General features: G+C 39.7%; 1 protein-coding gene and 1 long non-coding RNA gene across 2 annotated transcripts; both read left to right on the forward strand.

Moving 5' to 3' along the window:
• The first annotated feature begins 375 nt into the window (after window positions 1-375).
• LOC145436543 (uncharacterized) lies at window positions 376-4,459 on the forward strand. Its single transcript, XM_080313905.1, has 6 exons — window positions 376-692; window positions 786-1,988; window positions 2,054-2,410; window positions 2,934-2,987; window positions 3,922-4,005; window positions 4,298-4,459. Exons 3-6 carry the CDS (start codon window positions 2,309-2,311, stop codon window positions 4,457-4,459), a joined length of 402 nt encoding a protein of 133 aa, XP_080170031.1. The 5' UTR covers window positions 376-692; window positions 786-1,988; window positions 2,054-2,308.
• Window positions 4,458-6,883, forward strand: LOC145436353 (uncharacterized). Its single transcript, XR_013914279.1, has 3 exons — window positions 4,458-4,786; window positions 5,014-5,064; window positions 5,127-6,883. It is a non-coding gene; the product is annotated as an uncharacterized LOC145436353 (long non-coding RNA).
• Window positions 6,884-13,034: the final 6,151 nt, after the last annotated feature.

Raw genomic sequence — 13,034 nt, forward strand, 5'->3', positions numbered from 1 at the left:
TTCCGACTTGTAGAAGCGGAACTATTTGAGTTTTTCGTTGATAATCACCGGATCAAGGATAATCCGACAATTATCAACGAAAAACGCGAGTAACTCCGCTTCTACAAGTCGGAATTGACTCAAATTTGTTTTGCATCGTCTTTGAAGTCAGCTCAACAATTTCATAGGGTTGACAGAAAAATTTAAGAATTTTTTTTTTAAATTTTTATTAATAAATTAAAAATTTCAATTCAAGATTGCACGGCCTTGACTGGTTGGAATTGAGTCAAATTTGGTGTACATCGTTTCCTTGGACAGCCTGACGATTTAGTCACTAGGCGAGTGAGATTTGGAAAAAAAAGTTTTTTTTGAACAACCCTACTGTACAGTGTACATGCACGGATCATGATGGAGTCTCGTTCCATCAGTTTAAATAAATACTGCGTGTTGATAGCTTTTTGTTATACAATAATTAACCAAAGAAACAGAACTCCTGCGTGAAATTGTCACAATCACCATTATGGATCAGGACATTGTATTAAACTGTAAGGGTCAACCGTCATAATCGATACAAGTCGTATATTCCAGGTTGATGGCGAGAGAAAGATCTATTCGCGAGCTGCAATCTCCGATATCCTAGCAAGAGGACAAATAATCGTACATGACACAAGACTAGTGCAGACTACGGACGTGATCGCGCACATTAACTTGATGTGAGTTATGACAGTTGGGGTGGCACATTAACTTGATGTGAGTTATGACAGTTGGGGTGATGTACGACGTACTGCATATATCTTTTATTCAAGGTATAATAAGCACACAGAATACCTTCCCGAGGACCTCGATACTATCGTCGGCGATAGACGGGCATCGACATGGAGCAAATACATGGACGTTGCTTGCGTCGGATATTGCGTGTTTGAGGAGAAACCGCCGTTCTCGGAATGGGAATATTATGTGACCGACAAACTTGGTTTCATGGCTCCTGCAACATTCGTCAGTCGCAGTTACCAACAATGGCCACAAATGGTGTCAATTAATCATATCCGTGCTGTGGAGTTGTGGTCAATGCGGCGAGCGCATAACAGCATGAATCTGTCCCAAGCTCTTGATATAGTCAGGAAAATAGTGTCCACATCGGTCACGAAGGCAACGTTGCAGGGGCATGTTCTAAACGACAGCGAGACACTGCTTTGCCTGATGTGCGCTGCGATCGAGGCACGCGGCAAAGACGTGGCGGAAGCGCCACATATCCTGCTGAAGGGTGAGGCTGGGGCGGGCAAAACGCTTCTTACGAGTCTATTTTTCCCAGACCGCATAACGACAAGCATGCCACAGGATTCGTGTGGTGTTGGACAACTAGTCATGTCGACAAACAGCCGAATATTGAAAGTTGATGACGCCGGTCTTTCGTTTTGGAAGAATATTGGAATTATGGCTGCCATCAAACAGATGTTCCACGGTCCATGGTCAGCGAAGTCCCACGGATCTAAACAAAAGAACGCAGCTACAGTAGCAGTAATCACGACAAACTTGGACCACCCGTTTGACGTATTAAAGGATGCCGGAGACAATATCAATGCGTGGCAACGACGTTTCTTAGTTTATCAATGCGTGGCAACGACGTTTCTTAGTTATGGACTTCAGCGGGCAATTTGAAACAACTACCGGACGCAAAGCCGTACTCACCAGTCTGTGTGAGACGCTACTTGACACACTGGTTGTGGACTTCTTTCAATCAAATAAGTCATCCGAAATTGAGGCTGCATGCTGTCAGTCATTGTTAAAGGTAGTCCATGACTATTACGAATGTATAGGAGCCACGGCGACCAATCCACCGCATCCACCACATCCGCAGGAGACCGTATTGCGTGTGGCAACACATCGAACATTGCATCTGCTCAGCTACGATATTATGTCATGCATATCTCAATACGTGACAATCACACCAAACATTACAGTTACCTAATGTAAACATCGCTGGGCCAAGCAAGCGGATACGGGAAAAGGTAAGCAACTTTTCATATAACAAGCTCAGCGCGATCAGAAGATTTAATTATCATGTTAATTACAGCCATCTGAAACAATTGACGCAAAGCGAATTGACCGCGGAACAAGTAAAAAAGTAGGTACAATTGTTTGTTATCAGTACACACATTCATTCTGTGTAACATGCCAGGTACATCCAACTACCTTGAAACAGGGCATGCTGTCACCACCTAATTTTTGGAATTAACAACTGTCACTGTCAAGTCTGTCAACAATAACATCCGGCTACATACACAATGTATGTACGGTTCATTGCTAGTTATGATCGGCGTCTTGGTTTATGTGTAGCGTTATGAATTTTATGAATCAACACTCACAGGTGGACCTGGACACTGATGTATCACAAGATACAACAAAGCCGTTTAACCTGACACCACTGGACGTAAGTAAATTTGACTTGTTGGCAGGTAACATTGCATAATAGACTAGCCTACACATATTTGGTAATATGTCTGCTTCGGGTGTGATATGCCATGTACATATTCAGCCATTTGTCAATATATAATAACCTTTAATGCACTCGACGGCATAACATTAGACAGACTCGCGTCGGTGTGAGGTTGACAAAAACAACAGTAATTGATCGCTTACTCTGTGATGCCATACAGTCCCATGCAGGATAAGATAGCACTTGTATGAATGTTGCAGTAAGCACTTGTATGAATGTTGCAGTAAAGCAACAGTATACTCACTGACGCTTTGAACGTTATTCAGATAGAATCATTCCGAGGTGTGGAGAATGTAATAACCAGCAGCCGCAACGGAGAAGCGCAGCAAACACCTGTTGAAACATCACATCACTGCACAAGGTCATCTACCATACTAACATTAATTAACACGTCGCAATTGCCACCCTGTAGTGGAAGTTATGTATTGTGCTTACGAGTACGTTGATATCTTTGCAGGTACAAATCCATCAAGACACCGTGGACATCAACAATAATAATCAATCACATGAGGTAATTATCTATACTAGTTCTGTCATGCCCAGATTAGCTATAGTTCCCACTACATTCATTCTGCCTCCATACGTAATTGTAAATGATGTATTATTACAGAGATGTTGGAGCCAACTTCAACCTAGTTGGAACTCACTCCACAATTATACAATTTTCCCATTAAGAAAGAACGTAAACCAGTTGACCAATAATTTGATGCACTAACGCTGACCGTGACCTATGAATTGCATCATTGTTAATTGTAGACCGACCATATTGAACACAGCGTAGAACACACGTGAAACGTAACAGCAAGTATTAGGGGCGACGCAATACTTACGCAAGTTGCGATGAGTGTACAAATGTTATATAAAAGGCAAGGTTATGATGGGTTACATAAATTATACAGTAAATGCATGGACGTTTTTATTAAACTGATAGATTTATAAGATTTATAATTGATTCGAATAAAGAACATTCCCATTGTTATATGAGCACCAGAATACTACACATTCACTCATAATGTGAAAACGGCTACCGGCCATGTTGAACCGACATGAACGAATATATACAATCATTTATAGGTCGGACCTGCACGCGACGTTGAAAATTAACCAGATATTGAAAGTTAATACATGGTCATGTGTGAGTGGAAGTTACACTTGTGTGACTTGTTTCAAATCGCAGTGGCCAGAGATGAGTGCACGACTATTCTAACAATCAACCACCTGAGTCATAGTCTGATCAAGGACATGACGAGGTTACTACCCATGGTAGTAGATGTCGTGCCTGTTTTATTGTTATCTACGTTACACATTACAGCAGACCTGTTTCAGTAAAATCTATCGCAGTCGGATGCCAGTACAAAATGATATCACTTTCCGATCTGGACAAAATGGGAGCTGAATGCAAGATAACTTGTCCGTTGCCTTTAAGCAGTGTCAGTTATTTGTAGGTCGATGCTCTTGAACCCCGGATGGTAAACGTGCTGAGCGGAAGAGGTCATCTTACGGGAGAAGTCAGCCCGCGCCAATTTGAGGTCAGTATAAAACTGTGCAAACAAACAATAATCTCTATCGGACACATGAGGCGATTATATGGGCTAGTAGAGTTCACTTACGTGCCAGCTTTATCTTGTCAGTACAATGAGGATATATTCGTACGTATTTGCAATTCATTCATTGCTAGAGAACTGGTTCAACAAATTCCCACATATTGCGGTGTTGTAAAACACTCATATCATTTTCTGGAAACAACAGAAGTTCATCCAGTAATGAGTTACGTACGTTGTGATGTTCATTGCCTGTAATTGGTGTCAATGATCATTACAGACCGACAATCCCGACGTGGAAATGAAAAACATGTCAATGTCAAGAACAATAGACCGTGTCATTGGCGATATCATCGTACCGCACGGTGAGGTAAGTATACCAATAGAATGTAACCGATTTCAGGTTGAAAGGAAAGAGAAGGTTATGATGGGGGGGTTATGATGGGGGACAATAACTAGACAATAAGCGAGTTACCACTATAATTATATTGTAGGCCTACAAATGGCAGTCGTTTCCAATATATATCATCCCTATTATTATATCAACACCAAAATACTACACTGTTCACTCATCACGTTAATCCACATTCGGCGATATCAAAGAAACATGAATGGTTATTACATGACACGTGTCATGCAAATATATAGGCCATGAACAGCAACGCATGTTAATATGTGAATGGTCTTTACATATCTATGATTTTGTTGACAGAATACCAGCCAGAGAGCCGTGCACGAATGTGAAAATACTAAAACATCTGAGTCAGAGGTAGGATTAAATTAATCGTAATGTATTCATCTGTGTTACCTATTTCAAATGTCACAACGTATCCGTTGCAATCGTCCGTTTGCACATTGATATTGATCTTGACACATTGCATTGATAACTTATACTGCGCGTGATATTCTTAATTATGTCGATGTGTCGTTTAATCCGGTTTGTCTAGTAACACCTAATATGTATATTCCAGGAATACAGGTTTCCACATATTCCAGGAATACAGGTTTCCACCAAACTTGCCAAGACTGTCATACGAATCAGACGAGGTAATATCACATTGTGTGTGCCTTATTAATTTGGCGTTAACTCTCCGTGTGATTACTTGCAGATACGGCAGAGATAGGGAACCCCGGACATTTTCGCCGACATATTAGCTGGATCTCAATAAAACATTAGGCTATGACGATTATAGTGTGTTGTCTGTCTCAGTGAGAGAAACATGTCCGCGCAATCTAGCTACGGACGCGAACTTGACAGAATAGGTTGATATTCATATACAAACTGGTATCAAGCAAGTACACAGTGCATACAGATTACAACGTTCATTTATGCCTGCCACACAGTCACGCGGGACTCTTCTAGTCAGTCACCACGAAATAAATACGTGTACACGACAATTCATTCACATGACAAAAGGCGTTCAGCATGAAATTTCTATTAACCGGAAATACTGTTACAGACGTAATTTCAAGTTCAATGCGATCTGGCGACATGGTGTCAGGACGCGGTATAATACATTCGCCATTACAATAATACTACGGCAAGTACTGCAATCATCGTGAAAGCATGACGTTACTACAGCAACTGCATGGAGCGATGCTAAATTGTAACGACGTACATGCGCATTCATTGACAAAGCAGCGAAACGCATTGACGATACGTTGCTAATCATGTATTGGGATCAACAATAGTGACTGATTACCGCGCAGAAACGAATTGATTGCTATTCTGCCTAGTACTGCGATTCACACTTGATAACATTTCGGTGAAAAGAATTGGCTTCGAAGCATAATTTGAATGTCCACATGGACGCACACGCAGGGATAAAGAATCATCACTGTTGTATTTGTGGTGATATTTTTACCCGGAAAAGTAGTTTTTGGAGACACACACGCGGCCACCTCGGTGCTAAAAACTATGAGTGTCAAATTTGTGGAAAAAGATTTATCTTCCAAAAACACACGAAGCTTTTCACTCTACCGGTAAAAACCAGGAGTGCAATATCTGCGGCAAGGTGTTCACTCTGCGAATAGACCTCACCAACCACGTGGCTACTCACTTCAACATTAAAAAACACGAATGTTGGATATGTGGAAAAGCATTTACTCAGTCCCAGAGTTTAAAGGACCACCTGAATGCGCATGTCAACGCCAGACCACACAAGTGCGAAATTTGTGGGAAAGAGTTCGGTCGAGAAGGCTCACTCAAGACGCCATATGGGTATCCATAAAGACGAAAAAGAGCACAAATGTCCGATCTGTGTAAAAGACTTTCATCTAAAGACTCAATTAAAGTCACATTTGGATATTCATGCTGACATCAGAGCCTACGAATGCCGTGTTTGCGCGAAAAGATTTATGCGGAAAAATGGACTCGCAAGACACGCGGTTAGTCATGTCAGTGTAACGATGTAAAATGCGATCATTAAATTGTGTGAAAAAAATAAATAATTGTTGTTTGCGTCTTTCAGTCACTATGTAGCGGTCAGATATTGACGTACAGCGATTACGGGTTGATGGCAGGATCAGGGAAATCGGCTTCACTTCTATGTTTTTTTTTGTATAGCACCGCTTGCGCGGATGAGCTGGAGAAAATGATAAGCCATGAATCCTAACAAGTGAAACACAGATTAAGCTGTGCTGCACTTTTACCGGGAAATGTCCCACTGATTCGCTGGACACACATAATCCGTTGTCGCGGCATCCGCCCCGTGTAGATCATATCGAGTCCAATTTAACACGAGTCCACAAGGATGAGACACACAGTAACACCGTACATAGAAGACGATGATTTTGATACACATTAATAAACAGATTTTCTAAACTACATGTTCAGCTGAATCACGATGTTTTAGAAAGTAAATACTTGTGTGTTTGATGAAAAGTGATTGATTATAAATACGTTTTTTTTTCACGTCGGGGTAAAAAAATTTGATTTTCTTCATGCTGTGTTATGATGTTTGTAATGTCATACACCTCGTTTACGTGATTACTTGGGTGGGTAAATAATCGCGAAGTATACTTGATTTGTGCGATGTCTTGTTAGTTTCATGGAGACACAGGTTGTGGTATGTTTACTTGAATATGGTTTATCGATTCAGAGTTGATATCCGGACCCGGTTAATACTTTCTTGGGGTTTCCGATTTCAAACTGAATGGTGTGGTATGTATTGGTCAATAAAGAGTGACACAACATAGTAAACACGTGTGAGATAAATCACAAGTAACCCGGAGTTGTTAGCCCGATGGAAACATAAATTCCTCGATTTCCGACCGCCGTTATCTGTGTGTCAAACATTTACCGAAGTCGAGGTGGTGTTTTATTCAGACACTTTGACTCTGGAAAACCCAAAGCACGAACCCGGACATTGCGGACATGTCGAAACCTATTGTCAAATTTCCAAAACATACATTTCGATATACAAGAGCACATTGCATGTGGCTAACCGATGATATTGATGTGATACGACCGACGCGGGTATACTCTGAAACCGGTTGTCTGTGTATATTTTCGTCACTGTTCGTTGTAATCAATTTCCAACTCTCGTCAATACAACTAATACCAAATTGTCGGATGTGGTTGTCAGATTTCCAAGTGAAAACGGTTTGTTGCTCTGGATAAACGATAGATCACCAAGTGAAAAAGTGAAAATGCATTGTTACCTCGAGTAAACGATAAATCTACAAAGGCAAATGGTAATTTTACACAGGTAAACGTCAGTTATCCAAACGAAAATGATATTTTTACTCGGATAGGTATCGTATGTTCAGTGTCATTGATGTTGTTATACGTTTTCACTCGACGTCGGTATCTCGTTAGCGTAATATTATGAGTATAAAAAGGATTTACACATCTTGTGCAGAGTATCAGAGCGTCGCGACAGTAAAGATATTTTTCGCGTGACGAACCAAGATCGTTGTTTAAATGTTACTGCATTTCGATTACCGAGTTGCTGTACAATGGCTCTACATTAGACCGTGCTGTGTACTTCGATTAAAACCACAAGACCGCTTGTAAATCTATTCGCACAACTCGATGATGTTGATATAGTGTTACTAAAATTAATTATTACCTATTTACACAAAATAAAAATAACAATTCACGTCGTAGTAGGTAAGTTTCTTGAACTCGCGCTTGATGAAAACGAATGGTGACAAAGTATGCTTTTGAGTGAAAAATAATTATTTAGAGTAGTGACATTTTGTAACCAACGAATAAAAATCGATCATGATATTACAATACACGCTTTCGTCAACATAACGACTTGGCGTAGAAACACTTTCACGTTTTTTCAATAACTGGATTCTCGAGACTTGTTACTTGTATCCATGTACCGTTGGTGACTATAACGGCCATTTTGTATGATAGTACGTTTAGCTGTTGCTAGGTCAATCACTTGTTGACTCAGCACTTTTTGTTAGCAAAGTAAATTGTTTTGTGCGTTAGATTTGTGGAAAGTAAGTCGAATACATACTCTTTTGTGGAAGTAACGGTATTACTGCGATATCATTGGTAGGTCTCTCAAGCAGTCACCGTGATTTTAATTTTGTCGAAAAGTCAAACTCGGGTGGATATCATGAATGTGTAGGACTCACGATATACATTGTACACATACAACTTAGGTAGAAAACTTCAATATACAATTGAACGGTATATTCATACAACTTTGTTACAAGAACTATGATATTTCTGTAAGTACTATAGTTGTGCGTTGGATTATTTGAATATTTAGATGCGGGGCCAGGGACCATTCGTGTAAAAAACGATATCAAAACATTTTGTAGAGTCTGACCAACCATTCCGCAGTTTAGTATAGTATGGGAATATCAAGTGGAGTATTTTGTGTGATGTAAATATCTTTCATATTGTGATCTGAAAAAGTCGCGGGGTATCAGTCGTATCATACAAAGTAACTAGTTGACACAAACAAAATATTGAATGAAGACTCGTCTGTTGTTTTCATAAGTCAAGAGAGTGAAAATAGTTTTTGTCACACTAAATTATTTTCCGCTACACTAGCGTAGTTTGTATCTAGGAAAAAAAAACGATACACACCGACGACGTGATGTTGGTCAATGTCGTTATGTAAAGAATGAGTAAATCCTCTTCCATGTTGGTGTGATTCAAGTCGATAGCATGTTACACATAACCATAATTTGTATTGTATGTGATATTGTGAAGATGATACCGCAACAACACAACAAGTAACATTTTGTATCGGGTGTTTGCGCTTTAGGAATAGCGGAGTGTGTGATATTTTGGATATGTGTGCTCGGTTGAAACTAGGGTTGTTCTTGGGTCTTGTGTCGGACAAATCAGAACTATATTTTCACACTCCGTAAGGTAAGGATGTTTCAATTCGCTGTCGCAAATTCTGACAATAAATCGTATCAATTGTTGGATTCAATAGTAACGATATTGTGATATACTAACTCCACACGTAGTCGTTTCAATTACTCGTTACGAATTGCGATAATAAAGCATTTTGTTTCGGGTGTTCAATGTATGAATAATGGAATTATTACATCTTTAGCACCGGTTTTCGCAAACGATGGATTTTAATAATTGTACTGGTTGTTGAATGTAATAATACCGATATTGTTGTTTCATCTTTAGTCCTAATTATTGTAAACGATTGCATATCAAAGTATTTTCTGTTGTCTGCAATACAACGATTGTTTTGTACCAATCCGGAATAATTTCCCAATCAAGAACATTTCGCACATGTAAGTCTAGTTTTACAAATTGATGTTTTAATAACCATGGCAGTGTTGGGATCAAGTCACTACCTTCGAGTCACGAGTCATTTCGAGTCATTGCACATTTTGACTCGAGTCAAGTCAAGTCAATCGATTTTAAAAGGTGACTCGAGTCAAGTCAAGTCAAGTCACTCGATTTTTGGAGGTGACTCGAGTCAAGTCGAGTCAAGTCAAGTCAAGTCAAGTCACGAGTCAAGTCACGGGTCAAGTCAAGTTGCCTTTTCGATGTATATGTATGAGACATGATTACGTCATTGCAATTTGCTAGCTGTCTGAAATACAGTTTGAGTGGTCATTGGTCATTGATTCTGAAACGATGAACGAATATAGAGTTAAATATACACGCAAGAAGGCGCTGTATCGCTCACATATACGTAGAACTGTTAAACTACGTAATTGCATAGCCTCAGTTTATAGTTACCAGCCAAAATAGAGAATAGGGAAACGAATTGATAAGATGCAATACGTTACTCATTTACTTAAATAGATATGATACCATTCGAGCCTGCGCCAATGGTTGAGGACTATATTAACTATATTCGACTTCAATTTCAATAAAACATATAAACTATATTCGACTTCAATTTCAATAAAACAATCGGTTTGGTTAAGGTAAGATAAGAACAGAGAACAGAAATAGACATTTTGCTATTCGATTACTTTACCACTAGAGTTACGACAATTCAAGCTTTAAGCTTCGATCTCTTCGTTTGCAGTCAATCTATTTGTGAGAGAACAATCGAGGCTCGGTGAAATGCCCGCTTATTGAATGATTGGTCGCTCTCGCGGATTACACTAGCGTTTCGCGAACTATCCGAACATATATCCAAGATACAGTGATTTTTATCGACACCGATTACTTGATGACTTGAAATTGACTCGTAAATTTTGCTCCGAGTCACGAGTCAATCCACATTTCTGATACGCCGAGTCAAGTCAAGTCAAGTCATTTTGGCAAGCTGACTCGAGTCAAGTCAAGTCATGCGAAAAAGGTGACTCGAGTCATCCCAACACTGAACCATGGTAGTGAAAAGTTTGTTGCTGTCATAATAACCTTTACCAAAACACCGAGTCTAATTACCGTGAATAATTTAATAATCAAGTCATGGTCGAGCAGTACAAAATATACGTCATATGTCAAATCACTATGTCAATCCTTGTTTACAGTATGATAACTTTCAATGTAACACCGGCGTTTAATCGTAAGAAATGAATTCTTAATTACGTTGGTCAGACTTTCAAATGTCGTATATTCAAAACACATGTTAATCTCAAGTCGCGCGCCAAGTAGTAATTAGTTCATCTTACAGTTGAATAAAAAATATGGGATATGGATACAACTGAGTTGGTATGCTTGCGGGTTGTAGTGATTACTCGCGTAGTCTTGTCTACTTTTCATACGAACACTTGTTTTGGTTTGGTGAGTCACTACAAACGGATTGACTAACCAAGGTTTTTTGTATTTTACTCTTTTGTGCATGGCAAGATGTTAAAATGTTGAGTTGTCATAGTGATAGTATTTCTGAAACTCTATTTTACAAACGGAAACGGAGTCGTGAATAGAGTTTTCAGTTTCAAGGATTGTTTCAAAGTATAATCTTGAAATGTGACTGGATCAAAGTTGGTAGTCATGATTGTCGATCTATTTCAATTCAGACTATGTCAAAGTCCAAATATCTCATTCTGGATTATCTCAGTTTACCTGTAGTACATCTGGCGAACGGATTTAAAGTTGGCAAATTACCAAAATGATTGAATATTATCGGGTTAGAGATAGTTGGTATTGATTCTATAAGTGTTAAAACAGCGGGGTGGAATGTGTGAATGATCCGGAAACGGAGTTGAAAGTTGGTCAAGTCAAGTAATAATCAGTTTCAAAAGGATTATACTCTTTAAAAAGATTCGAGTTATAACAACAATTGACAATTTGTGGGTATTCAAGTCGTTGCGATCGTGGGATTTTACAATTATTTCGCAATATTTGAGTATGCGGTAACCTCAAAGGATTAGGGTTAGGACGGAAATAAGTGGCAATTTGTTGTTATTCAAGTTACCGACACTGGCGGTTCTGTTAGTCGTTACTTATTAAATCTTACCAGCGAAATCAAGTTCTGTGACAAACTGATTACTAAAATTTCACCGCGTGAGCGATCGGTATGGCTATGACACCAAGTCGTGAAAGATGACTATGTCTGAGGTGTTGTCTTGTGGGCGATCGTAGGATTTTACAAATATTTCACACCTTTTTGAAGTGATATTATGTGAACGCGGTTATTGTTGGTATTTGAATCGCCGTCTACGCCGGCTCTGTGGCAAACTAATTACCAAAATATTACCAAGCAAGTGATTGCTAGATTTAGCAGCTTGCTAGATTTAGCAAACTATTTCACACCCTTTTTTGCTAAAAGTACGACATGCCGCCGCAGTCTATACCCGAAAGTACGAATCACCACCGCAGCCATAAGAATAACGATATATTATACCACACTCAGCGTAAACGCTGGGAATAACTCGAATCGGTCATATATAATAATTTGGGATATAAACATTAACTAAGAACTAATCACGTGATCAATCTACTTGATACTTATTTAACACCATACGAAGTACGACATGTCAACGCAGCCATAAGACACCGCACGAGAGAATAACTCGATTCGGTCATATATAATAATTTGGGATATAAACATTAACTAAGAACTAATCACGTGATCAATCTACTTGATACATATTCAACACCATACGAAGTACGACATGTCAACGCAGCCATAAGACACCGCACGAGAGATGCCTATACCCACAACGTTATCACAAGACTGGCAGGTCATCGACACAAGGTATACCTGAAGGGGTGGTATCACCGACGAGACGGCAGGTCATCAGCGATGGGGACTCGAAAAGGGTGGAGTCACCAACACGAGTTTTCACGGCAGGTCATGAGCGAGCCCTATACCTGAAAGGGTGGGGTCACCAGATATCCCATAAGAACACATGGCAGGTCACCAGCGGAAGGGGGGTCAATAGGGGGGGGTCACCAACACGAGTTTCGCGGCAGGTCACCAGCGGGCACATAAGAACCAATGGCGAATCACGACCGATCATACTAACTACTGGCGTAATAGCAGAGAACGCAGTATGCAATAGTGGCTCGAGCTGGTCATCGGTAAGTCGGTTGTGATATTGAATTTTGATTCGGACTATTTTGCTATTGAATTTTGATTCGGACTATTTTGCTACGGACTATTTTGCTAAGAACT

Source organism: Botryllus schlosseri, chromosome 3, assembly GCF_051294905.1.
Source record: "Botryllus schlosseri isolate E-star chromosome 3, Bs_hap1, whole genome shotgun sequence".
NCBI classification, from domain to species: domain Eukaryota; kingdom Metazoa; phylum Chordata; class Ascidiacea; order Stolidobranchia; family Styelidae; genus Botryllus; species Botryllus schlosseri.

Excerpts from the sequence above, each read along its gene's own strand:
- LOC145436543 (XM_080313905.1), top strand. The coding sequence starts at position 2,309 with ATGTGTAGCGTTATGAATTTTATGAATCAACACTCACAGGTGGACCTG. Across the intron at positions 2,988-3,921 it reads ATAATAATCAATCACATGAG|GTCGATGCTCTTGAACCCCG; the intron begins GTAATTATCTAT and ends AGTTATTTGTAG. Across the intron at positions 4,006-4,297 it reads TCAGCCCGCGCCAATTTGAG|ACCGACAATCCCGACGTGGA; the intron begins GTCAGTATAAAA and ends TGATCATTACAG.